The sequence below is a fragment of the Delphinapterus leucas genome, chromosome 16 (assembly GCF_059928025.1).
Source record: "Delphinapterus leucas isolate spDelLeu-1000000601 "Yukka" chromosome 16, BTC_Dleu_Yukka2, whole genome shotgun sequence".
Classification (NCBI taxonomy): Eukaryota; Metazoa; Chordata; class Mammalia; order Artiodactyla; family Monodontidae; genus Delphinapterus; species Delphinapterus leucas.
Window position 1 is genome coordinate 60,477,628 of NC_143144.1, and position 24,223 is coordinate 60,501,850.

A 24,223-nucleotide genomic window follows, 5' to 3' on the forward strand; every position below is an offset into this window, starting at 1 on the left:
GATGTACTGAAATCTGCCCCAAATGGCCTGAGAGCCACCTAATGACAGGAGGATGGGGTGATCCTTCCACCTCTGACATGACCCCCCAATATACAAAAACACATTATGCTACTAATCCAGCCACACATTGCCTTTTTCACTCGGGCCCAGTACAAAGCCCTCTCCAGCCCCCGGTCTACTTACGAGAGTGAGCTCCATTGGCTCAAAAAGCTAAAAGCACAGATATTTCATGAAGATCCCTCTTTTGACTGATCTGAGTGCTGCAGCTAACAGGTGGGGAAATCTTAAACACACGAGTGTTATCATGACGAGACCACTGGAACGGATCAGTGCCATAAGTCAGACAGGGCTAGAAGTTTCCGCCCCACCATCAGGTTCCTCTTTAGCCTTGACAGATCAAACTCAAGCCGAAGCAGGCTACAGAGATCAGTTCAGTCTCCGAGCCAAAGGTCTTCACAGTGAGGGACCAAAGCTGCCCAGACTGGGCCTCTGCCGGCCCGTGTCCCAGATTAATCACCACCAGGAGGGGCTTGGACACCAGGCTGCAATCTGAGCCCAGCAGCACCTGCACAGGGGTCACCCTGGCACCTCCCTCACTCCCTCGGGCAAGACTCCAGGGAATGAGGGTGTCCACCTGTTGACTACGCTACTTGGAACAGGCAGGCCAGACGCTTAGCCATCTTCAATCCCGCAGGTAAGTCACAGGCGGTTTGAGTTAGCGCAGAAGGTGGAAAGACATGGTGACTCAAGGAGTGAAGCCAGGGCTCCATGAGAAGGAAAATTCTCAGCCTCTGAACAGAAAGAAAGAGAGAAAGGCCTCAATGCCCCTCTCACCACTGTCTAGAGAGAAAATCTAGCTCAAGACCAGCAGTGAGTGAACTAAGCCCTCAGAGGTTATGAACTAATGAGATGCTCCGTGAATGTTTGGGACACATTCTCGTCAGCCGCAGATCCACTGGATGCTGACAGGAAGGAGGGAGACCAGAGCAGGGATTTCTTTTCAAAACACCCCCAAATGCTGCCAATACGCCTGTGTGACGGAAACTTAGACATAAATTCACTCTGTGAGGGTGCAGGAGAGCTTCCTCTGAATGCTAAGACCTTGGAGAACAGTTTCCTCAAATAATCTACATCAGTAAGCTATTTCAAACACCTGTACACATAGAGCTAGTGACTATGTATGGTGCATTACACATGTCTGTCCATGCTAGAATGCACTCTTTAGGACCAATGGACCCTATTATAAATTCTTCTCAGATGGCAATTTCTTTTATATTGTTGCTTCTCTAAGTCTACTAGAGTAGGAGAAAGTATTCTTGAGACGGAAAAAAAAAAAAATCAAAAGGAGGAAGATAAGCATGAAGATCTATATCTTAGAACGCTCTGTCCCAGGCGCTAACTTGTGATATAAGGAGAAACCACTCGGATGGATGCACCCTTTTCCACCTGCCTCATGCCCCAGGGAAGGAAGGGTGGGAGGGGTCTGAGTCAGATTGAAGTGTGTGTCCCTTGAAAGAGCAGAAGAAAGCACAGGTCAGATAAGAGGAGAAAGAGCTCCTACACAGCGCCTTCATTTGAGGAGGAACACCCACATCCTGACTGTTACACCTTGTACCTCCAGAGCTCCATCTCCAGGAATTCCCTTTGAACTCCCGGCTGCAACCCAGAGTTAGGATAGAGCAGTGGCTACAATTACACACTTGCTTGTGGCGGGGGGGTGGGGGGATGCTGTATGTGACAGGCCATGAAAGGTCCCTGCCTATAAAACAGACTGGAAAACAAACCCTTAATTTAAATGTTAATGAAAGTGCTGTGGAGACATCAGAGGCTTCCCGGCTGCTCAGAGAATAGCTACACCAGCCACAGAATTTATGGCTCCCCTTCACCCTCCTGCCTCCCTCTCTGCCTCATCACCCACTGAAGTTTAAAGAGTGTAAAAAAAAAAAAAAAAAAAAACAACAACTAATTTTAACATTAACTCCATGCTTCCACCTTGGGATGTGATTGCTAAATTATCTGTTGGCAGAACACTGATCAAAGGTGGAAAAACACAGGCACATTGCACACACAGCCCAGAAAAGTCAGCTGCAGCTAAGGCAGGAAAATTACCTTCTCTCTTCCTGATGTGGGAAGGGTAGAAGAAATAGCGGTGCAGGTAGGGACTGGAGCTGGGAGGTGCAGGCAGCAGGAAGAGGAGGAAGACCCTGATCTCTCCCATGTGTCTGCTCCCCATCTGAGAACTTAGCATGCCATATTTGCTAAGTTTCGTCTGTCTCTCCATCAGACTATGCTGTCTAGTTCACTGTTGTTTCCCCAAGGTCTAGCACACTGTAATGCTTAAGAAGTATCTGGAGAGAGAAAGAGAGATAGGGATGCAAGGAGAGATACAGAAACAGAGACAGAGCGGAGAAAGAAAGAATTTAAACAGAGGCTGAGGGATGGAAATGTATCCCTGCAGCAGGGGCACGGTCTTGAGGCGCGGACTCCATGTCCACAGCGTCCCGCCTTCCACAGCAGCACTCTCTGCTTCTAGTTGCAGTGCTTTATTTAAGTCAGTTCTTCCCAACTAGCCAACCTTCCCGGCCAGGGAAGGAGTCGCTCCCACAGATGGGGTCTGGGCCAGCCAGAGCTGGTTGGGTTGCAGGTCTCAGGCCAGCAGCCCAGTACGTGAGCTTCCCTGTGCCCAACATGCCCTGGGTAGTGGCAGAAATCCAGGGTCTTGAGGAAGTGAAACCCACCCCTGTGGCATTTCGTCCTTGCTACTGAGGGGTATGTCAGCCGGAGAGGCTTGGCTTAGCACCAGCAATGAACTCTAGGGTGGCGGGCGCTGCCCTGAGATTCAGCAGAACCAGACTCTGATTCAGTTGTATCTCTACACTGATCTCTTTCCAATCTTAGGTCATTTTAGGCTGGACCAGTGGGCCCACCTAGCATAATGCAGAGCTTCCTTCTTTCTCCAGGCATCATGCAGCCCCTTCCAGCCATGCCAGTCTCTGGTCCTTCCATGCTGTCTTTGTACCTCAGACTCTCTCATCTAGGGCCACCGCACGCAGGAGACTCCCTCTAGTGTGGTCTTCAGCCTGGCAACAAGGGACACTGAGCCACTCCTCGCCTAGAGAAGGTGTCCTTTCCCTAGACAAGCCCCTGACCCTGGGAAGGGAGAAGAGACAGATCTTGATAGCTGTGGGCCAAACCATCAGGATGAGCAGCTACAATGTGAAGCATGACAAAGTCATCCATCAGAGTCTTTCTTCAGGTTATCAATCTTCAGGTTAGGGATCCCCTTCAGGAACCAGCTCTTTATCACCAACTAGAAAAAGCAAAACTCAGAGGCACAACATTTACTTTTGATTTGTCTTCCCCTAAAAGCACTGAGTGAGTTAGGAAGCCCAGGGCCAAAGAGTTGCTGAACCACTGAGAACCAAAAGAATCTAAACTAAAAGTTGGCTGCCTCCTTTTTTCCAATCTTTCAAACCTCTCTGTCAGAGAAAACTCCAGATGCAATTACCTTTCACTAAAGAAGGGCGTATTTCAAAAGGCTGGTGAATGTGTCTGCCACACACACAACACACAGTAAACCCTGTAGCCACTGGGAACAAACACCCACTCTCCCCAGAAATCCACCCCCTTACCAAACAGTAGTACACAGTGATGGCTTTCCTTCCAGACTCTCCCTCACCTCTGGGAGGAATGAAGCAAGAAGGGGCAGCGCTCCTCCATCAAAACCCCCCAGAGGCCACAACTCACTTTACAAATTTGAATCGGTACATTACAGGCAGACTTGGACAAATCCCCCCCAAAACAAACAGGCCACCACAGTGAGCAAAATTACACTAAATTATATTGTATATTTAATAACACAGCTAAGAAAAGTTTCCACACCTATACCACTCATATGTTTCCCTAATGACAGAAACAAGAGAGAAGGAATTAAAACCCAAGGGTCCTGGGAAGCCTTCCTGACCACACTCACTCACACGATAGCAAGTGTTGCTCGGAGATGGGGAAAGGGTTCTTCTGAGCACCTCCTTTTTCTTGGAGGGCAATAAATATGGTGTCTGCAGAGGAAGGAGGCACTGTGGGCTCCTCTCTCTTCCCCTCCAAAGCAAACAGGGCAACGGGGCTCCAGACTCATTTCAACATCAAGGCACCCCCCAGCCAGCTTGGAAGGGCCCTGCAAACCGAAGATCTATGTGCACTGGCACTCCTGGGATGGTGTAAGCATTCATAGCTACACGAGTGAGCCCAGGCCTTGATTACATACTGCCTTCCTCCCCTCCCCCTCGCTATCTCAACTCTGGCCTCCAGAAATAGAATGTTCCCAGATCCCCACAGAGGCTTTCAAGGGCCACAGCTACTGTCCAAGATTCTGGTGGATGAAGGCATTGCAGTGATGTAAAGGCCTGCCTCGTGGCCCTCCCTCTGCACCACAGCATGTGGCAATAAGCTGGAGACCTGAGCCTCTTCTGCCCCATCCCACATGTGCCCTTCTCTGAGCCTCAATTTCTCCATCTGCCAGGAGGGGAATGACCCTCTCCCTTCCTCCACCAGAGACAGACTAGTTTCAGGCACTTAGTATCATCTGGCAACCACTACAGTTGTGCCCCCATCTTTCCCCCACCACTGAATAAGATCCTCAGGAGAGCTACCCCACAGCAACTGTTCAGTCAATACACAGGGAGCACAGAGGAAAGGGAGTGAGAAAAAAAGAGATGGAAAATAGAAGGGATGAAATCGAGTCTTTAACAGTTCATTTCCTTACTCTGAGTATTTACTAACTTTATTCAGCTAGAAATAATCTTTTAATGGCAATACAATGTACTGCATGTTTTAAAAATTCTGCTTTTCTGTGATACTTATGGAAAAGTGCTCAGAACTCTATGTGACCTCAGGAGATCGTATCCTGAGACCAGTTAGGACCCACAATCACACCCAGACGTGTGCCCTTCCACCTCCAGCATCTCAATTCAGTTCCATCTCAACCAGTCCTTTCACTCATCAAACAGCTCCCAGTTGGGCCTCCTCTACAGGAGGAAGGCTGCATCTATAAGTCATAAATCCTAAAAGCAGAGTTATTAGTGTTGGGGCCAGAAGATGGGTTGGAGGGCACATAGGAGGTAGAGGGAAAAGTCCTTGCCTGCCACCTTCCCATGGAGCCTACTGGTTTTCCTTCCGTTTTTTGAGTACCTAAACATGGCTCTAAGCACATGACTGGTATTAAATATTATCCTCCAAGAGTGTTTACAAACCAAGAACTCAAGGTCAAGAAAGGAAGAAGAGGTGACATTTGGACACAGGACAGAATACCTGCTTTCTCCCAGTCATGAACACCTCAAGTTAAGCCTAGGGCTTGAGATTTCATGTTTCATACTACAAGTTTCTAAGTACACACCTATGAAAAGAAGGCAGATAAGTCCCAGCATCAAAGATAAATACGATGAATAGCTCTGACAAATTATTTTAAATAGAAGAAAGAGACTGAGATGTGCCAGGTCTCCCAATTGTCCAGGCTCCTTGGAGGACAGCTGCTGGCCACCCACTCTCGTGTTTTTCACAAGGGGTTCACGGTCACATCACATTAGTGACACTGACGACCACACTCAACAAGAAAGGTGGCAGGGAAGGGAACAGAGGCAGCCATGGAGGGCAGGAAAACCACAGGGGAAAAGGAAAGGAAAGAGATTCCTGCTGAGTCCCCACCTCAAGAAGAATGCAAAAGAGCAGTGTAACTCCATGAGGGACAGGAGAAGCCCCAGGGAAGGGTGGAGACGTGAGAGCAGCTAAAGCAGCTAAAGAAATGCTTTACCAGCTGGGAGAGATTCTGGCTGACACAAGATTCTAGCCCTTTTAGCTTTGTATTTTCATATTCATTATTTCAGATCATCTTCACAATAACCTAGTAAGGACTATGAAAGAAACGGTATTCATATTTAACAGATGAGGAAACCACGGCTCCGAGGACTTACCCGAGGCCACCCTGCTGGTTGGTGGCAAAGCAGAACTCCAGTTTCCCAGAACAGACCCTACAGCTAGGAGGCAGTGTCTTCCAAGATTGGGAAAATGGTTCAGTTTACTGAAAGGTTCAAATTCATTGACACAGTGAGAAGAAATGGATCTAATAAGATGAAAAGATTCCTATCCCAATATATTTTGGGGGTAAGAGAAAAAGAAGCAGAGAGAACACCAACATATACTCTGGTCATTTAGTGTAATGACAGAATCCCAAGTACAAACTACTTTTTAAAAACAGTCCAAGACACCATTTGTGGACTTGGGGAAAAGGTCATCTCAAATAACTGTGGGTCATGGAGCTAAACAGCCAGCCAACAGTGAGTGAGAGTCATCCCAGGGGCAAGAAAGTACACCAAGAAGACATTTAAGGAGAATGTTAAGAAAACATGAGACCTAGGTTTTCACCAAAGATGGGGCATATCAAGGACTTAGCAGAGGGTCTGGCATAGAACATATGACTAATAAATGTTAGCTGCTGTTAACAGTAGTAGTTAAAGAGCAGTGCTAGTAATATTAGGAAGCTAGGTCCTTCCTCAAAGCCAGCTTCCAAGTTGTGGCCGAAAGAGCCCCAAAGTCAGTTTATTGTGATCTAAACTGCTTCTCAGTGACCAAGGCAGACATTGTCCTCAACCTTTTATTGACATCATCTTCAACAGCTGCCACGCTCTATTCTGTTAACAGGTAGCCTAACACATTCCAGAGGAGGTGGCTAGAGCAGAGGGATATGAAGGTGGGGATGCTAGGAGAGCCTGTGTCTTTAGCCTAATTCCATGTGCAGGAAGCACATGGACCATCTCCAGCCTTAAGAGCATCCCTCCACCACCGACCTCACCCCAGGCCACCCCAGTCTCCTGAAGCCAGCGGGAGTCCTCAGGTAACCACCAAGATGAAGTCACCAGCCTACCTGTCACCTCCCACCCTTACACATATCCAGCCCACAGACACCCAGGCTTGGCTAACTGGCTTTAAAGGGGGCAGCATTAGGAAGAAACTGAGGAGGGGCCAGAGCTCAATGGCTCCATTTTCCACCCTCTGCTCCCACACACTTAGGCCTCTCTACTCCCTGCTGGTCTTTCCTTCCATTTTTTTCCTAGGATTGCTAGAATGATTTGTTCTGAACAGCGACAGGTTTATAGGTTAGCCGACACCTCCGCTCTGTGGAATTTTAATTAACTTCTCCCATCGTCAATATGCTAAGGAACGGGGTCTCCATTCTCTGAGGTCAGCAATGTGTTTCAGGTCCTGCTATATCAGCCGTCAAATTGAAGAATTAATGACGTGGCTAATCGGCTCTAATTCTTTAGGAGGAAAAAAATTTGAAAGAAAGTTGTGGAAGGGGCAGGAGGAGGGGTGCAGGCTCCTTGGGGTGAGGAGAAAAAGGCTGAAGGGGGCTGAGCCAAGAGGGGGGATCAACTCTCTCATAAAACAAGTGACTGACTTAAACCCGATGTTGGAGGGTAGTAGCCCTACAGCTTTCCCATTGATCATTTGGTGGGGAGTGAGGGGTGAAGGAAGTGGGAGAAGACGCTAAACACCCTGACAGAGCATGTGCAGAGAGGGTGTCTATGTACTCTGCTGGTGGGGAGAGAGGCCCTGCCTCGGTTCAAGAGAGCCTAGAAAGCAGAATTCAGGATGCAAGGCTCATTCAGTCACAGGCAAAACTAGAGAAACACCAGTCAGACCAAAGGGTAGGGTAAAGCCGTCATCAAAATTGGCACTTCTGCTATAATTGTCAACAAATTTACTCCACATACATGATTTTGCACGAGGGCCCAACTGGACGTGGGCCCCAAGCCTCTCCTGATGACGCCCACCTGACCTCATAAAATAAAAGCATTATCACATGGGATAAAACCATACACCAAAACATCTCCCTTACCTGTGCAATGGGCTGATAGCAATGGACCAGACTCGGTCTTCAGTCTGGATGGTGTGTAAGCACTGCCCCAGCCGGCCTGAGGCCAAAGGCCATACCTGGAAACAGGAGAGGAGATGCTCTCGTTGGCGTTGCCTGGGATCGGGATGAGGGTTGGAAAATGCACCAGGTGGAGTCACTGTTCCTAGGGTGGGTGGGGAAATGGAGAATCCTTTCTATCCTGTACACACAGAGCTCGGGGTAGCAGCAGAGGGACCTCTCCAGCTTCTGCCTTGCCTACCGCCCGAACAGACGCTGGCTCCCAGTCCTAACCACCCTTTCACGTCCACCTGAGAGCCCTTATGCAGCAGCCAATTGTATACCAGGGAATCAGAAGTTCCACGTTCCTCAGCTGAGACCTGACTGAGAAGCGTGAGCAGGTGAGGCTTGCCTCTCTCAATAACCTCCCCGTGTTAGTGGATTTTCCTTTTCCTATCTCTCACCAAGATTTTACTTTGGGGAGGTAGGGAGAGGGAGGAAGATCAAGGCCCAGTATGAGAGGACAGAGATAGAATTAGATTAGAATTAGAGAGAGAGGAGTAAAAAGAAAGATCCAAGGGAAGGAAAAATGGAAGAAGAGGACTTCAAAGTGGGAAGGTGGTGTGTTGTTGTTTGTTTGTTGATAATGCCCAGAATCCAGTGCTATTCATGTCAGCAGGGAATTTAGCACCTAGTGTCACCAAAAGTAGCAGAAAAGCTTAACTCTTTTAAGCTTCCATATCTCCTACTGGTTAAAAATATTGCTTGGAGCACATTATCTGGTCCCTATCAGTCAGGAATGTACATTAGCAGCCACTCTGGGCTTAACTCTAATCAACACTCACAGAGCCCTCTCAGCGGTCAGTGCATTTAGAAATCTCCCATTAAGCACAAGGCCCCCTCACCTCACCCTACCCCAGATGACACACACAGGGGACTAAGCCTCTAACCAAACAGAGAGGAAACCTCAAATGTACAGGGCTGTCCCCAGACAGCAGCCAAGGAGGGATCCCGAGGAGGCCAGATGGATCAGTGACCTCTCAAGGTCCCTGCAGTGCTATAAGGGGAACACAAAAAAGTCAGACAGGACCTTAGATGGAAGAACTTTCAGGAAACATTCCTTGAGTTTAAGGGGTAGGTGATGGAGTGGGGGTGGTCCTGACTTCTTAGGATCACATGATATCTCTTCTCTATAAAAGGAGAAAGTGTTTCTTAGATTTTGTGTGTCTATGATAGGGGGAGAAGGGTGTGAGTTACTTTTCCCAACACCGGGAAAAGAAAATAAATTTAACAAGAAGATCCTGAATAAGGAAGGGCAGAAAACAAAGGTAAACACCACAATTTTCCTGGAATGCCAGGATTCTGGCTCATTCTTCTGGATTAGGTCACTTTGGTAGCAACTAGATGCATCTAATGTCCTCTTTCAGACAGCCTTGGCTTGGAAGAGGTTTGTCTTTTCCCTGATGCAAACTACCTAGGAGGCAGGTTCTTGTTTGGTGTGGGTGACTAGAGACTCTGATTACAAAATCTCTGGGGGCAGCCCTAGGCCTGAATTCACTAGCGTCCTCCACTGAACAGGCTGGTGGATCCCTAGGCTGTGAAAACCACAGAACAAGGTTCCTGGTCTCCAGGGGTGGCTCTGGAAGCATGCTGCCAATTTCCCAAGCACGATCTGGGGAATGTGGCCCTCCTGACCTGCACCAGTAGTAGCACACCATCCACCAAAACATGAGTATGCTGATCACATCTTAACCCTCAGTGATCAAATTCAAAACAGACCCAACCCTGGAGAAGATATAACTCAGTGGGAGTGGGCATTTACACAGTCCTTATAAAAAGCAGTTGGTGGGCTTCCCTGGTGGCGCAGTGGTTGAGAGTCCGCCTGCCGGTGCAGGGGACTCGGGTTCGTGCCCCGGTCCAGGAGGATCCCACATGCCGCGGAATGGCTGGGCCCGTGAGCCATGGCCGCTGGGCCTGTGCGTCCAGAGCCTGTGCTCCGCAACTGGAGAGGCCACAGCAGTGAGAGGCCCACGTAACCGCCCCCCCCCCCACACAAGCAGTTGGCAATATGTATCAAGATCCTTAAAATAACCAAAGCCTTCGACTCAGTAATTCTATTGCTGAGACTCTATCCTAAGAAAATAATCCTAAAACGAAGAAAAACCTAAATGATAAAAATATTCCCTGCAGCCTGCAATAGCAGAAAGAGCATATGTGGGCTTTAGGATTAGGCAAATCTGGGTTTGAACCCCAGTTGCTACTTATTTATCTCTGATGTTAGGGATATTTTATAACTTGTTAGCCTCAGTTTCCTCATGTATAAAATGGGAAATAATGCCTATCTTTTAGGGTTGCAGTGTGGAAAAATGAAGATAAGTGTAAAGCACCCAGCACAGAAGCACAGTATTTGGCAGACATTAGGCATCAATAATGGTGGTCCTTATTACTATAGGAAAGAAATAGATACAAACATCCACCAATAGGAAAAATAGTAACTAAATTATGGTAAGTCCATTGTGAAGCCATTAAAGATGACACAAGTAATTTGCAATAATAATGGAAAACCGCATAAAATAAAGTAGACACAGCAGGGTATATTGGGTATATAAGATATATTATGAATATGAATCAAAACGACAATGAGATATCACCTCACACAGGTCAGAATGACCATCATCAAAAATATCTACAAACAATAAATGCTGGAAGGGGTGTGGAGAAAAGGGAACCCTCCTACACTATTGGTGGGAATGTAAATTGGTACAGCCACTATGCAGAACAGTATGGAGGTTCCTTAGAAAACTAAAAATGGAACTACCATATGATCCAGCAATCCCAGTCCTGGGGCATATATCCAGAGAAAACCATAATTCTAAAAGATACATGTACCCCAATGTTCTATTTAGCACTATTTACAATAGCCAGGACACGGAAGCAACCTAAATACCCGTTCACGGAGGAATGGATAAAGATGTGGTACATGTATACAATGGAATACTACTCAGCCATAAAAAAGAACAAAATAATGCCATTTGCAGCAACATGGATGGACCTAGAGATTGTCATACTGAGTGAAGTAAGTCAGACAGAGAAAGACAAATATCATATGATATTTCTTGTATGTGGGATCTAAAAAAATGGTACAAATGAACCTCTTTACAAAACAGAAATAGAGTCACAGATATAGAAAACAAACTTATGGTTACCAAGGGGGAAGGCAGGAGAGGGATAAATTAAGAGATTAAGATTGACATATACACACTACTATATAAAAGAAATAACTAATAAGAACCTACTGTAGAGCACAGGGAACTCTACTCAATACTCTGTAATGACCTATATGGGTATAGAATCTAAAAAAGAGTGGATATAGGTATATGTATAACTGATTCACTTTGCTGCACAGCAGGAACTGATACAACACTGTAAATCAACTATACGCCAATAAAAATTCATTTATAAAATAGATATATTATGACCATGATTATGTGGGGAAAAATTACCCTAAAGGATAGAATGAGGAAATGAATAAATGTAAAGCGCTTATTAGCACAGTGCCTGGTTACATTCTATGTTATTATAAAACAAAAAGAGCAAACCTATGCACTGAAAAACACCTAAAAGGAAAAAAAAAACAACAGTTCAAATGTTCCCTCCTTTATAAAATCTCCCCTTCCAAGTCAAATGTGATCTCTCCACCCTCCAAACTTTCTGGCCCTTTCCCTAGAGCCTTAAACTTCACAGTCCTGACCACTTCCAACCAGCTTCATAGCTTCATAGCTAGTGCATGCAGTCTCAACTCCCCTTAAGGAAAGGCTGTATCTTCTTCCCCTTTGAAGCCTCGCATACAGTAAGCACTTATCAGAATGAAAGAAAGAATAAAGAAAACGGAAAAAAATGAAGGAATGATCAGACCTGGCCCAGGCCCAGCAAGAATGTAAGCTACCATCCTATCACATCTCAGGATGGGGCCAGCCTCACCAAAGCCCAGAGGGGCAATCCAAGCTAAGTCACAGTAAATCTGAAACTAGGATTGGGGGCAGGGGAAGGAAGCTCTCTGGGCAGTCCCTAGCTCAGAAGTTTTGCAACGAAAATGTTTTGTTTCCCTTCACCCCAATAAATCTCTTTCCTAAAACATAGTCCATTTTGGGGAACTCCCCAAAAACAGGCTATAGATGTTTACAGACAAACGTGACTAAGTTCTTATGTAGGTTCAGGTATTAGAAACCTGTACAAGCAGCTGGAGAATTACAGATGCCACCAAAAAGAAATGGAAAGTCAGTTATAAAAGACTAAATGTGGGTAATGTGAAAATGGTCCAGGAAGATGAAGACGGCTAAATGCAAAGACAACAATAGAAGGAGGGAACAGAAGCAGCATCCAGAAAGCCAGAAAGATGAGCTGGCCTGGAGGTCACTGGGAAATCGCAAAACAGCTGACTAGCTTCCTGGAGTTGAAGAACCAGGGGGGAGAATTCTGTCACTGACTAAAAAGAAATCCTCAAAAGGAACAGGATCTACTGCAGTGACAATTTTAGAATTAGAAAGTACCAATTTTAATGCTTAAAAACTCTAAACCAGTAAATAACTGTACTTAAAACGTGAAACTAACCCAATATCCTAAATAAAATTGCTGTCAATCTTCAACTGTAAGCAGTCTATAGCCCTGAATTGCCACCTGTGGTCATAAAGTTTAGCTGTACACTGCTCTGGGTGTCATACCACAGAGAAATGGGTAGAAGAGATGTCACTGAAGGCTTCACGGGGAAGCTTGAAGCTGTGACAAGAAAATGCTAGAATGAGATGAGAATATCTAGGTCCCACATGCACAAAAGGTTTCTGTGCAAATTGACTTCTGAGCAGTATAGCAAGTTAAGGTTGGTCTCTTTACAAGGAATGGTACATAGACAGTGACCAATCAGAAACCTGAAGTAAGTATGGGGTGGGGGATTCGGAAGCAAGAGATAGGAAATACAGTTTCCATGTTGGTTCAAAAGATTTTCTGGGGTGAGATGAATTGGGAGATTGGGATTGACATATATACACTACTATGTATAAAATAGATAACTAATGAGAACCTACTATATAGCACAGGGAACTCTACTCAATGCTCTGTGGTGACCTAAATGGGTAGGAAATCTAAAAAAGAGGGGATATGTGTATACGTATAGCTGATTCACTTTGCTGTATAGCAGAAACTTAACGCAATATTGTAAAGCAACTATACTCCAATAAAAATTAATTAAAAAGAAGAAGCCTTGATTTTAGATTTCTGGCCTCCAGAACTGGGAGGTAATAAATTTCTGTTGTTTTAAATTAAAAAAAAAAAAAAAAGAAGAAGAAGGTTTTCTGAATTTTTCTCAGGCTCCCTGTGCTGACGCACATGTCTCTCTGACAAAATACAAAGTGTAAGGAAAAAATAAGCAAAGGGAGGAGAAACTTCCATAAATACAAAGGAACATATTTAGTCCTTCTTTTTACATAAATTAGCAACATTTTCACATGAAGGTGTAATCACTAGAGGGAACATGGAGCCAGAAAAGTTAGTAAAGATTGCAACTTCTCTCTCCTGAGTCCCCTCCTTATGTGTCCTAGAGTCCCATTTGCTGACATGGTCAAGCATTTTGCTCCTATTAGCACTGTGGAGTCTCCAGATGCTGGGAAACACACAAGCAAGAACCTATCGAGCTTCCTGCACCATCCGCTGAATTATCAGCAAAGTTCCCACAGCAGTCTCAAAGGATCAGGCATGTGTGGGTCCTGGCAAGGGCTACTGGACACAGGGATGGAGAAAGTTCTTCTCTGCCTCATGGGTGAAAGCCTATTTGACCCAGACGTGGAGGAGCTGAGTCCATAAAGCAGGGGTTACACTACTTTATCAGTCTCATTCTGTTGGGCCTTGGCAGATGTCTGACTTTAGACCAGGCAACTTGGCAATGACACAACAAACAATGCCCTCCTCTAGTCGTCTTTCCACTGCTTACTGACCACATCACTCTCCAGAGAAGCAATAAAAACACATTTTAATTATCAGCCCGATTGCTTATAAACAAGGTGGTAAAAAATTAACCTTCTCAAACAGAGAGCGAGCAAAAGGAGGGAGATTTTAAAATAAAATATTGGGGTTAGAACTCAACCCACAAACTTGAGGAAACTCAGCTCAGGGAGGAAAAGCTGGCCAGGCCCTCTGTTTTTGAGTTCACGCCACATTTCAAGTGAGTGGCAAGCTTCCCAGCCACTGTCCACTCCTTTCCCAGGCCAGCTGGCAGGGACATAGCCTGGCATGGCAAGCTGCATGCCAGAGGCACATAAGTGAGTTCTTTATTGTGTCGTTTCCCCCACTGCCCCAACTCAGTGCCCTCAGCCAATCCTGAGACTCAAGGTCCTATCCACCCTCTCCCACCCCACTCCCTATAGACAGTAGGAAATAACAGTATGTAAGGGGGAGACCACCTCACCTTGGCCGTCCTGTCTCTGGAGCCACTCACAATGATGCCCCCTTTGCAATCCACACAGTTCACCTCCTGTTCATGGGCTGAGTACTTGACAGTGAAGGTGCTGTGAATCTTATGAATGCCGATCTTCCCATCTCTACAAGAGAAATAAGAAGCCAACCCCCGAGAGCCAGTTATTCTCTCTGTAGAAAAAGAACAAGTCTACAGAAACAGCCGGAGTCTCCAATGACTTCCAAATTTGCTAAGCTTTATACAATTCAGCCCAATAAGGTGCTGAGTTTCTAGATACCTTTACTTCTTCAGTATACTTGGGGCTGAAGAGAGCTGAGAGACAAAACAAATCTCCCACTTGAGCGTATCAAAACCAGTTTCACTTTTCATTAAAGGCTCTTCCTGTTTTCCTTCTCCAGCTAACCCTATGAAGTACCTGCTTTAAATGGAAAAAAACATTACCCCTTCTTCTAGTCTCCCTACTCATCCCTTTGGAGTTGAGACAGAAAAGTCAGAGGCAGGCAGAAGGTCTCTGAAGAATACTGAGGAGGAGGAAGGAAGGAGAAGCCTGCAGCACTTACCCTCCTGCACTGATAATATGCGAGTTGGCCAGCACGAAGTGGCAAACGTCCTCATCATGCCCAGCAAAGACTCCCAGGGGCCTCCGGTTCAAGCTGGCACCATCTGGGCGGAACTGATAGGCCAGGATGAAATTAGCCTGGGATATGTACAGAGAATCACCCTCTAGCTGCATCCAGGGCATCTGACTGCAGAGATGGAAAACAAAATTTAAGGATCATCAAGATATAGCATGAAGGGACTTCCTTGGTGGGGCAGTGGTTAAGAATCCGCCTGCCAATGCAGGGGACACGGGTTCGAGCCCTGGTCTGGGAAGATCCCAAGTGCCGCAGAGCCGCTAAGCCTGTGCGCCACAACTACTGAGCCTGCACTCTAGAGCCCACAAGCCACAACTACTGAGCCCGCGTGCCACTACTACTGAAGCCCACACACCTAAAGCCCGTGCTCTGAAACAAGAGGAGCCACTGCAGTGAGAAGCCCACGCACCACAACAAAGAGTAGCCCCCGCTCACCGCAACTAGAGAAAGCCCGCGCGCAGCAAAGAAGCCAAAAATTAATTAATTAATTTTTTTAAAAAAGAAGAAACCTCCTCAAAAAAAAAAAAAGAAGATATAGCATGAAAATTCAACTTCAAACTCCAGAGAGGCTGACCAATCCCCAACTTAGCAATAACCTGCAAGGTTAAGTCTATACCTCACTCCCCTCCTTCAAAACTACCTACCCTTAGGCTACCTTTAGAAAACTAGAGTGATTGAGCTTTGTGGTGACCTAATCTTCTTTGGACTTTCTAAAAGAAAGTCAGAATAAAAGACCAATTAAATATCACTTTTAAATGGAGAATGCTTGGGATTTCCCTGGCGGTCCAGTGGTTAGGACTCAGCGCTTTCACTGCCATGGCCCTGGGTTCAATCACTGGTCAGGGAACTATCCTGCAAGTTGCCCGTGGTGTGGCCTAAATAAATAAATAAACAAATAAATAAATAGAGAATGCTTAAGGCTTGAATTACTGGCTACCTATACTTCTTGTGGGTAGGCAGAGCAATGAAAATGCAATGATTGAGGGGTGGGGAAGGGCAAAAAGAAACCTTCCACCCAGATGAAGTAATTTTTTCATTCTGTGTCCTCACTGATCTGAAGTTTAAGTGATAAGTTTCAAGGTTCCAGGACCTCCATACACACCTCTTTCCCAATAGATCATTTAGGGTGTGATAGAGAAAGGAAAAGAGTGAGCCCAGGGAAGCCCCATTCCCTTGTCTTACTAGAGCAAAAGGGCCTCTTTTTTTTTTTGGCTGTGTTGGGTCTTCGTTGCTGTGCACGGGCTTTCTCCAGTCGCAGTGAGTGGGGGCTACTCCTCGTTGCAGTGCACGGGCTTCTCATTGTCATGGCTTCTCTTGTTGCAGAGCACAGGCTCTAGGCACGCAGGCTTCAGTAGTTGTGGCACGTGGGCTCAGTAGTTGTGGTGCAGCATGTAGGATCTTCCTGGGCCAGGGCTTGAACCCGTGTCCCCTGCATTGGCAGGCAGATTCCTAACCACTGCGCCACCAGCGAAGCCCAAAAGGGCCATTTTTAAGTGAAAGGAATAAAGCCATTTAGGAAAGGATGCTAATGTACTGATTAAATTCCTAGATCCTCACAGAGGATACCTACATTTCTGTATTAGAGGGTAAGTGTGGCAATGGAAAAACATAGCTCCAGAGCAGTCTACTACAGTTCAGAGACTACAGAGAAATAGTTGGCTCTCACAGGCAGCTGATAAAAGAAATATACAAATAGTTAAAGATTCCCTCTACAAACTGGCAGGAGGGAAAAAGGTTAGAAACCACAGGTCAGTCCCATGGCACAGAGTGAGCCTTAAGAAGAAAGAAGACTCTGCCAGACACCATGCTCTATGGTGGGGACTAAGCCCCTTGCACAAGGTACATCCCAGCAGCCTGTCCTACACCACATAGGGGTCCTAGAGCTACCAGGTCCCAAGCAAAGCATAGGGACAGATGATTCATCCCCATTTATAGAGACACCATCTCCCACGGCCAAGCCTGTCTGAGCAACCTGGGCTGTGTTTCTTCCCCAGACTCCTTAATACAAGTGTCATAGGAATGTGGAAAAGTTCTGCAAAGATGGACCATTAAATGCAGCTTGGACTTTGTAGTAACTAGTTTCTGCACATGAGGTTTTTACAAGCGTGTGCAAATATTATATGGAACATGTGTAGAGTGTGTGCAGATGCCTGCACTCTCATTCATTATGCACATTCCTCTTCAACATCCCTTGCACGAGTTTGCGGCACACTCAAGTGGGCAGCAAACAGAGGGGTTTGGAATTCATGTGTTTAGAGCCATCTGGTAAACAGCCATTTGCCCAGGACAAGAAACCAGGTTCATGTCAGGTGAACAGTGGAGAATCGCGGGGCAGCCTGGTAACCATTTTGTGTATTTATTTGCCAAATTGCTTGAAACCAGCCCGAATAGACGTCAGGAACAAAACCTTGTTAGAGAAATAAACTCTTCTTTCTGGTAATAAAAGGCAAAAGTGGGAAGCAGAGGGTAAAGCCCTTTGTCATACAAATCCATCTTTCTCCCCTGTAGTTGCTTTACCATCATCACCACCACATAATTTGCAGTAACCCGTGTCAGTGAAAGCAGCAGAAATTGTATATAAGCAAGAGAAAAAGGCCATCAGATGAAGAAGCCTGCCTGAACCTATCGGCACAGGTCCAGGTCCGCTGGAATGTGGAATCATGATGTTCCCTATCCATTCCAACCAATCAACAAAGAGCACTTTTTTGGTAGGGAGTTAAATAATAACTATGAAATAATTCAGCATCAATGAAGTATAAAATTTGTGGTATTAGCAGTGCCAAAGTTATTATCTAAATTTCCTGCCATTTTTTTCCAAGCTCTACCTCCTGTAACATACATATCCAAACCTTCAGATCCTATTTTGCTTTTTAATAAAAGTAGGGGAGAGGGCTACAGGAAGCCAAGAGTGAAGGTGTAACTCTCTAGAGTAGAAAATTTTTTTAAAAAATTGTAAAATAAGATGAGCTGAAATATTGGCTTCATTTATTTCTTTTGATGAGGTGCATTATTACCTCTGAGTGGTAGGATTATAGGTAAGTTTTATTTTCTTCTTTAAGCTCTTCTGTTTTCAAATTTCTACAATAAACATTTATTATTTTTATAATCATAAAAATATGGGATCTGTTAAAATAAATTACATTTTTTATAATCTTTTTTTAAATGTGAAAAAAAGTTGTCCCTCCAATGCCCCTTTTGTGGTATTTAAAGGATCACCAGTGCCCCATCACCCAAGACAGGCACATTTATACTCCAGCTAGGACTAGATTTTTCATTTCCCAGCATTCTTTAATGTCCCAGGTAGCTTTGAAAGAGTCAAGAGGCTACTTACCTGCATTTCCACTTCAGCAGAATCCCCTCTCGGCAGCGCCCCAACCTCCAGTTCTGAGATACCTTCACCCGTTCCTTCACTGGTACACTTGCCATCCTGTGTCCAGACAGAGCAGATAATCCAATCACTACAACTCATTGCCAACCAGAGAAAATTCCCTGGGCTTTTTTTACAAGTCAGGACTCAGAACATCCAGAAAATATGTGAATATAAGTGAACGGGTTAGGAGACAAGTAAGAAATAACTCTTCTCCCTCCACACTAGGATAATCAAGAAAGCCAAGGAGAACAGCCTGTCCTTTAAAGTGTCCATAGTGATGCCAAAGCTATCTAACAGAGAAGGGATGACAAAGAGTACTGGGACCACTGGTTAGCCATGTGGAAAAAAAAAAAATCCCTACCTCACACCATACAGAAAAATTAATTCAAAATAGATCACAGATTTAAACATAAAATCTAAAACTATAAAGCTGTTAGAAGAAAAAATATAAAAATATCTCTGTGGCTCAGGAAGTAGACAACAGTTTAAGACACAGAAAGCAATAACATAAAAGAAAAATCCAATAAATTCGATTTTATCAAAATTAAAATTTTCTGCTCATCAAAATGAATACACAAGCCCCAAAATATGAAGAAATCCTCCCTGTGTGTGTGTGTGTGTGTGTGTGTGAATAAGGAACTCTCCTACATCCTTGTGAGAGATGAACATGGTACAGCCTGGGAAAAGGTCTGGCAGTTTATTATAAATCCAAACACATACCTATTCTATGACCTAGCAATTACCCAAGAGAAACGAAAGCATATGTCCACAAAAGGCTTACTCAAGACTATTCATAGGAACTTTAGTCATAATAGCCAAAAGTTGTAAACAGCCCAGGCATCCATCAAAAGGAGAATGGATAAACACACTTCAGTGCATATTCATACAATGGAATACTACTCAGCAATAAAAAGGAAAGAATTATTGATACACACAATGATGTGGGTGAATCTCAAAAACATTCTGAATGAAAGAAACCTTACACAAAACAGTTCATATTGTATGATTCCATTTATGTGAAGTTTGATTAGAAGAATAACTAATGAATGGTGAAAAAATCAGAACAGTGTTGACCACCAGGGTGGAGATGGCAATTGACTGGGAAAGAATATGTAGAAGCTTTCTGGGGTAACACTTTATATCTAAATCTTGAAGGAATTTGGGTCATGCAAGTGTGTATGCATTTGTCAAAAACGTATCAAATGATAAACTTAAAATTTGACCATTTCATTGTATATAAATTTTTCTTAAAAAAAAGAACCATAAACCAATATACCCTAGTCAATGATATGCATGCACGCAAAACTGTTTAGAGGTGAAGTGTACTGATATCTGCAACTCACTTTAAATGCATGATAAGGCAAACATAGTAAAATGTTCACTGTAGAATCTAGGTGGCGGGTGTATGAGTGTTCGTTATACAATTCATTCAACTTTCCTATATGTTTTAAATTTTTCATTCAAAAAATGTTGAAGGGGAAGTGTCAGTAGTACTTTCTGGATGAAGAAAGTTGGAGCAGTAAGAGATGAGGGAGCTCAGCAGCAACATGAATGGCATAGTTTTGGGGTGGGTTGGAGTGGTAGGGGGTAGGGAGACGAGCTCAAGTCCCTTGTGAAAGTGCACATTTGGACGGAATTTTGAAACTGTGGGCAAGAATTTGAACATTCCATTTCAGGCCCCCATATCTCCCCTGTGTCTCCTTGACTTGCTCCACTGGACAATACATGGTACACTGCTTGGGACACAGGGTAATAACTTGTCATGTCTACTGAGAAAAGGAGAGAAACAAACATTTCTTCCAGTATCTACTATATCTTCACCTTTACTACCCTTTACTAAAAGACAGCAAGCAAGTCCTGCTTTCAAGATTCTAAAAGATACAAAGTAAAATCTCAAAGTAAGGAAAGAAATCACTACTTAATTAGTGCTGTTGGGTTTGTATTACATGTTCCAGCTTTATTAGAAAGAAGGGAGGGAAGAAAAATATGCATGCCTAGAAAGAACACTAGAAGATTTCCAGACTCTAAAATGGTTAACTGTGGACAGGCAACTTTGGGTGTTTTAACTTTCTTCTTTGTGTTTTAATGTATTTCCCAATTTTTCTACAATGTAATATTTTGGTAAAGATAAAAATACTCATTAAAATAATAATAATGCTTTTGATAAAACTGGATATCAACAGAGCAAAAAATTTTCATTTCATATCACAATAGGTATAATAAATTCCCCCAAAATAAAAGAGTACATTTAAAATAGTTTTTTTAACTAAAAGGCTTTAAAGTATTTAAATTTTAAATACTGCATAGAAGAAAAAAGAGATTAAAAAAGAGATTAAAAAGGAAGCAACAGAGCAGGGGAAAATTAACAATTAATGCTACAGGTTTTATCCCTAAAGTTTTATCCCTAAAGCTTTTAGGGGACTGATAAAAATCTATCAGGATAACACTCTGTCATCCATATCAAATAGCAGATAAGAGCAGTCACACAGGGGCTTCCCTGGTGGCGCAGTGGTTAAGAATCCACCTGCCAATGCAGGGGACACAGGTTTGAGCCCTGGTCCGGGAAGATCCCACATGCCATGGAGCAACTAAGCACATGCGCCACAACTAATGAGCCTGCGCTCTAGAGCCCGCAAGCCACAACTACTGAACCCTGCACAGCTAGAGCCTGTGCTCCGTCACAAGAGAAGCCACCGCAATGAGAAGCCCGGGCACCACAACGAAGAGCCGCAACTAGAGAAAGCACGCGAGCAGCAACAAAGACCCAACTCAGCCAAAAATAAATAAATAAATTTATTTTAAAAAAAAAAAAGAACAGTCACACAGAGTTCCCATGATAAACACTGGGGAAACATCCCAAAACAGTAATAGTTTACAAACATGCACATTAAGACAATTAATATAAAGTATCACCTCACATCTATTAAGTGGAAGAACCACATACTAGCTTTGGTTTGATAAAAGGATTTGGTTTTGTTTATATATTGCTAGTAACACTCTGGTATAGCCTTTCGGAAAGGCATTCTGTCAAGAAAAGAAGTTAAATGATAGCTTCTGACTCAGCATTCCCAACACTATATCACAAAGAAATAATTCAAAAGAAAAATATTTTTTTACAAAGATATTTATAGTTGCAGCTGTATATTAGAGCTAAAATCTAGAAATAGCCCAAATACCTGTCTGTGGGGGAAAACGGTATACTAACACAATGGAACATATTGCTATTAGAAACGACAAATGTGAGCACTGCAAAACATTTTGGAAATTACTGTAACAAGTAGTGGTAATTTTAAAACAAAGTCAAATTTATAAAGGTAAAGGTGAGGCGATACTACGTAAAATTATGTCTCCATAAATAGCTCAGAAGAGGTAAACAGATGGAGTTTAGGAAGTATTTTTTTAAATATGTATCACATAATTGCTGATACTTTGGTCTTTTCATTCACCTTTAACCTTTTAATTTACTTTCATTTAAATAACATTAAATGAAGTTGTGAGAAAAGCACAGAATGCAGACATAGGAAACTGGGATCTGGGCCCCAGTTCCGCCTCTTACTAATGATATAACCCTGGTTACCTAGCTTCTCTAATTGTCCATATCCGCACCTATGAGGTAAGGATAGTATTTCACACAATTATGGTGTTTTAAAATGACAACTAAAACAAAATACAGGATAACTTATAAATCACTTGAAAAAGGTTAATTATTTTTACATAAATATAAATATAGTAGTAGTTTATATCGATCAATAGTGACATCACTAAAGCTAATCTAATAATCATTTCTTTTTCTTCTAATTTAATTATAACTCTTGGAAATTATTCTTCTAATGTCAAATATTAGCCCTCTTTCAGGCTGAGTGATTAGGATTTGGGTACACACATGTTAAAGCTAAAATATATTACTGAATTATTCCACTGGGTGAATGTGGTCCCCAGTTTCACATTTCTAGAGAGTGACCTACACTAACTACTAGATGGTTAGAAAACCTCGGATCATAAAAGGCAGTCAACAGGATGGACCAAAAGAATTGAACTCTTAGTGAAAAAGATTAGACCCACTATCAAATCCTACCTACAAGTCCCTCCCAGATATAAAAGAGGAGATTGTTCATAGTTAACCTCTCCTCTTGAGTTAGGTCTAAGTTAGTAGGTGGAGGTGAAACCAAAAATTGAATATTCTGGATCATAGCAGGAAGGAAACAAGGGAGAAAGAATCAATATATTTCCTGAATTGGGATAAGGACAATACTTCTCTCATCTCCCTGGTCACTTAACTGCCATTTGGTGACACTTTACTATGGGTCAAAGCACTGCCCTGAGGGCCTGATCACAGAAGCAAGAAACTTTCAAAGTTGAACTTTAGATGCTGCTACCAAGCAGCAGGTGCAGGCATCCTCTCCCACAACCAACACCATAATCAAAATACTTGGCTCTGGTCTTTCAAATCAAATTTCAACTTTTTAAAAACATTCCATTTGGCTTTCACTTGAGAAACAGTTACACTTTGTTAAAAGCAGCTTAACAACTCAGCTTTTTTTTTTTTTTTATCCCTTTTGTTTGTTCAGTTCTTTCTGATGGTTAGTTTCCCTAGCTGGTGGCCAAATCATATCTATATTCTTATTGGCTTCAACACTTGAAAAATCACAAGGAATAAAAAAACTCCTCTCTCTGAAGACAGGTATCCCTCCCTCCCTGTAGGGATCTATCACAACCTAGTCAAAGGGAGTCGGCAGAACAAGTCCAAAGTGCCTGAGAAGACAGGAGCAGGTGCCCCTGGGAATTCAATAAGGACTCTTGCTCCCATCCTTGAAATGCTCTCAGCTTGGCTGTTTCTTCAACAGTTACTGGTATAAAGTGGGGGTGCTCCCCCCCAAAATGATTAGTGCCCTGTAAATAAACCTCTGGCACAGCTATTAATGCATGGAGGAATCTCTAACCTGGCCTGTGGGCCTGGTGGAACTTCCATTTTCCCAGCCCTCTTTCTCTTGCCTCAGGCTCATTTTTCCACTTGGCCCCCCTCCCTCTCAGCTTTCCGGCACTTAGTCACCATTATAGTTTGACTGCATTCCTGGGTGCATGACCTATTTTAAGCAAAAACAACACAACATGCACCCACAGTAAGCTATCAGGCCCCTTAAAATCTTGGCAACAGTGAGTCCAGAGGGACAGAAATTAATCTAGGAAGTTATCTAGAGTCCCCTTTCATTTCACCTCTCCTCACTCACACCCCAAACCAAAAGCAAATAAATAAACCGAATTTGAAGAAAAATGGCTGGGGGATGAAGGAGGGGAAGTGTGAGTATATTAAAGGGGTATTTACCTGCACAGTCTCTGAGATCAGAAACCTCCTGGATCACAAATCAATTTCCCTCTTTGCCCCATCTTGAAGTTTGATTCCCCTTGATACTGCCAATGTTGCCTACCTGCGTGACTGACATGATTTCCATAAGCATAACTTCCTGCTGCCTATTCAGTAAAGGAGGGTGTCTGTCCACAAGTGTAGAACAAGGCCATCTCAAGGGGAAGTGGGCTAAGAACGGGAGACAGGGCTATGTAAAATGATGCTTGGGGGCTTGGAGTTTTAACTTAACACTGTCTCGATTTCTTTGATCTTCTTGCTCACCAGAAAGCAGATTTCCCGCCATACTGGCTGTGCCCACCAGCTCTGCTACCAATACTAAGAATTTGGCTCTAATGTATGTACAAGTATTTAAACAGCCCAAGACAAGAAGCTTCTAACTCTTCATTTATACACATGTTAGACTAAATCCTCCAATGGCCTCAGAAGCAGAGGTCTGTAATTAAGGTTCAAAATAAATCAGTGAAAAATCATATATTGTGTT

General features: G+C 43.7%; 1 protein-coding gene across 6 annotated transcripts in view; it reads right to left on the reverse strand.

The window, feature by feature from the left end:
* The window catches only part of FBXW4 (F-box and WD repeat domain containing 4), an 81,394-nt gene that overhangs the window by 46,619 nt on the left and 10,552 nt on the right, over positions 1-24,223 (reverse strand). For 5 of the 6 annotated variants that reach the window (XM_089898072.1, XM_022568978.3, XM_089898073.1 and 2 more), the window contains exons 2-5: positions 18,339-18,434; positions 14,933-15,118; positions 14,364-14,496; positions 7,892-7,986 (exon numbers count right to left, since the gene is read on the reverse strand). In XM_089898072.1, coding sequence (XP_089754198.1) covers positions 7,892-7,986; positions 14,364-14,496; positions 14,933-15,118; positions 18,339-18,434 — 510 coding nt within the window. The remainder of the gene's footprint in view (positions 1-7,891; positions 7,987-14,363; positions 14,497-14,932; positions 15,119-18,338; positions 18,435-24,223) is intronic. The other variant, XM_022568980.3, reaches the window with a different exon arrangement.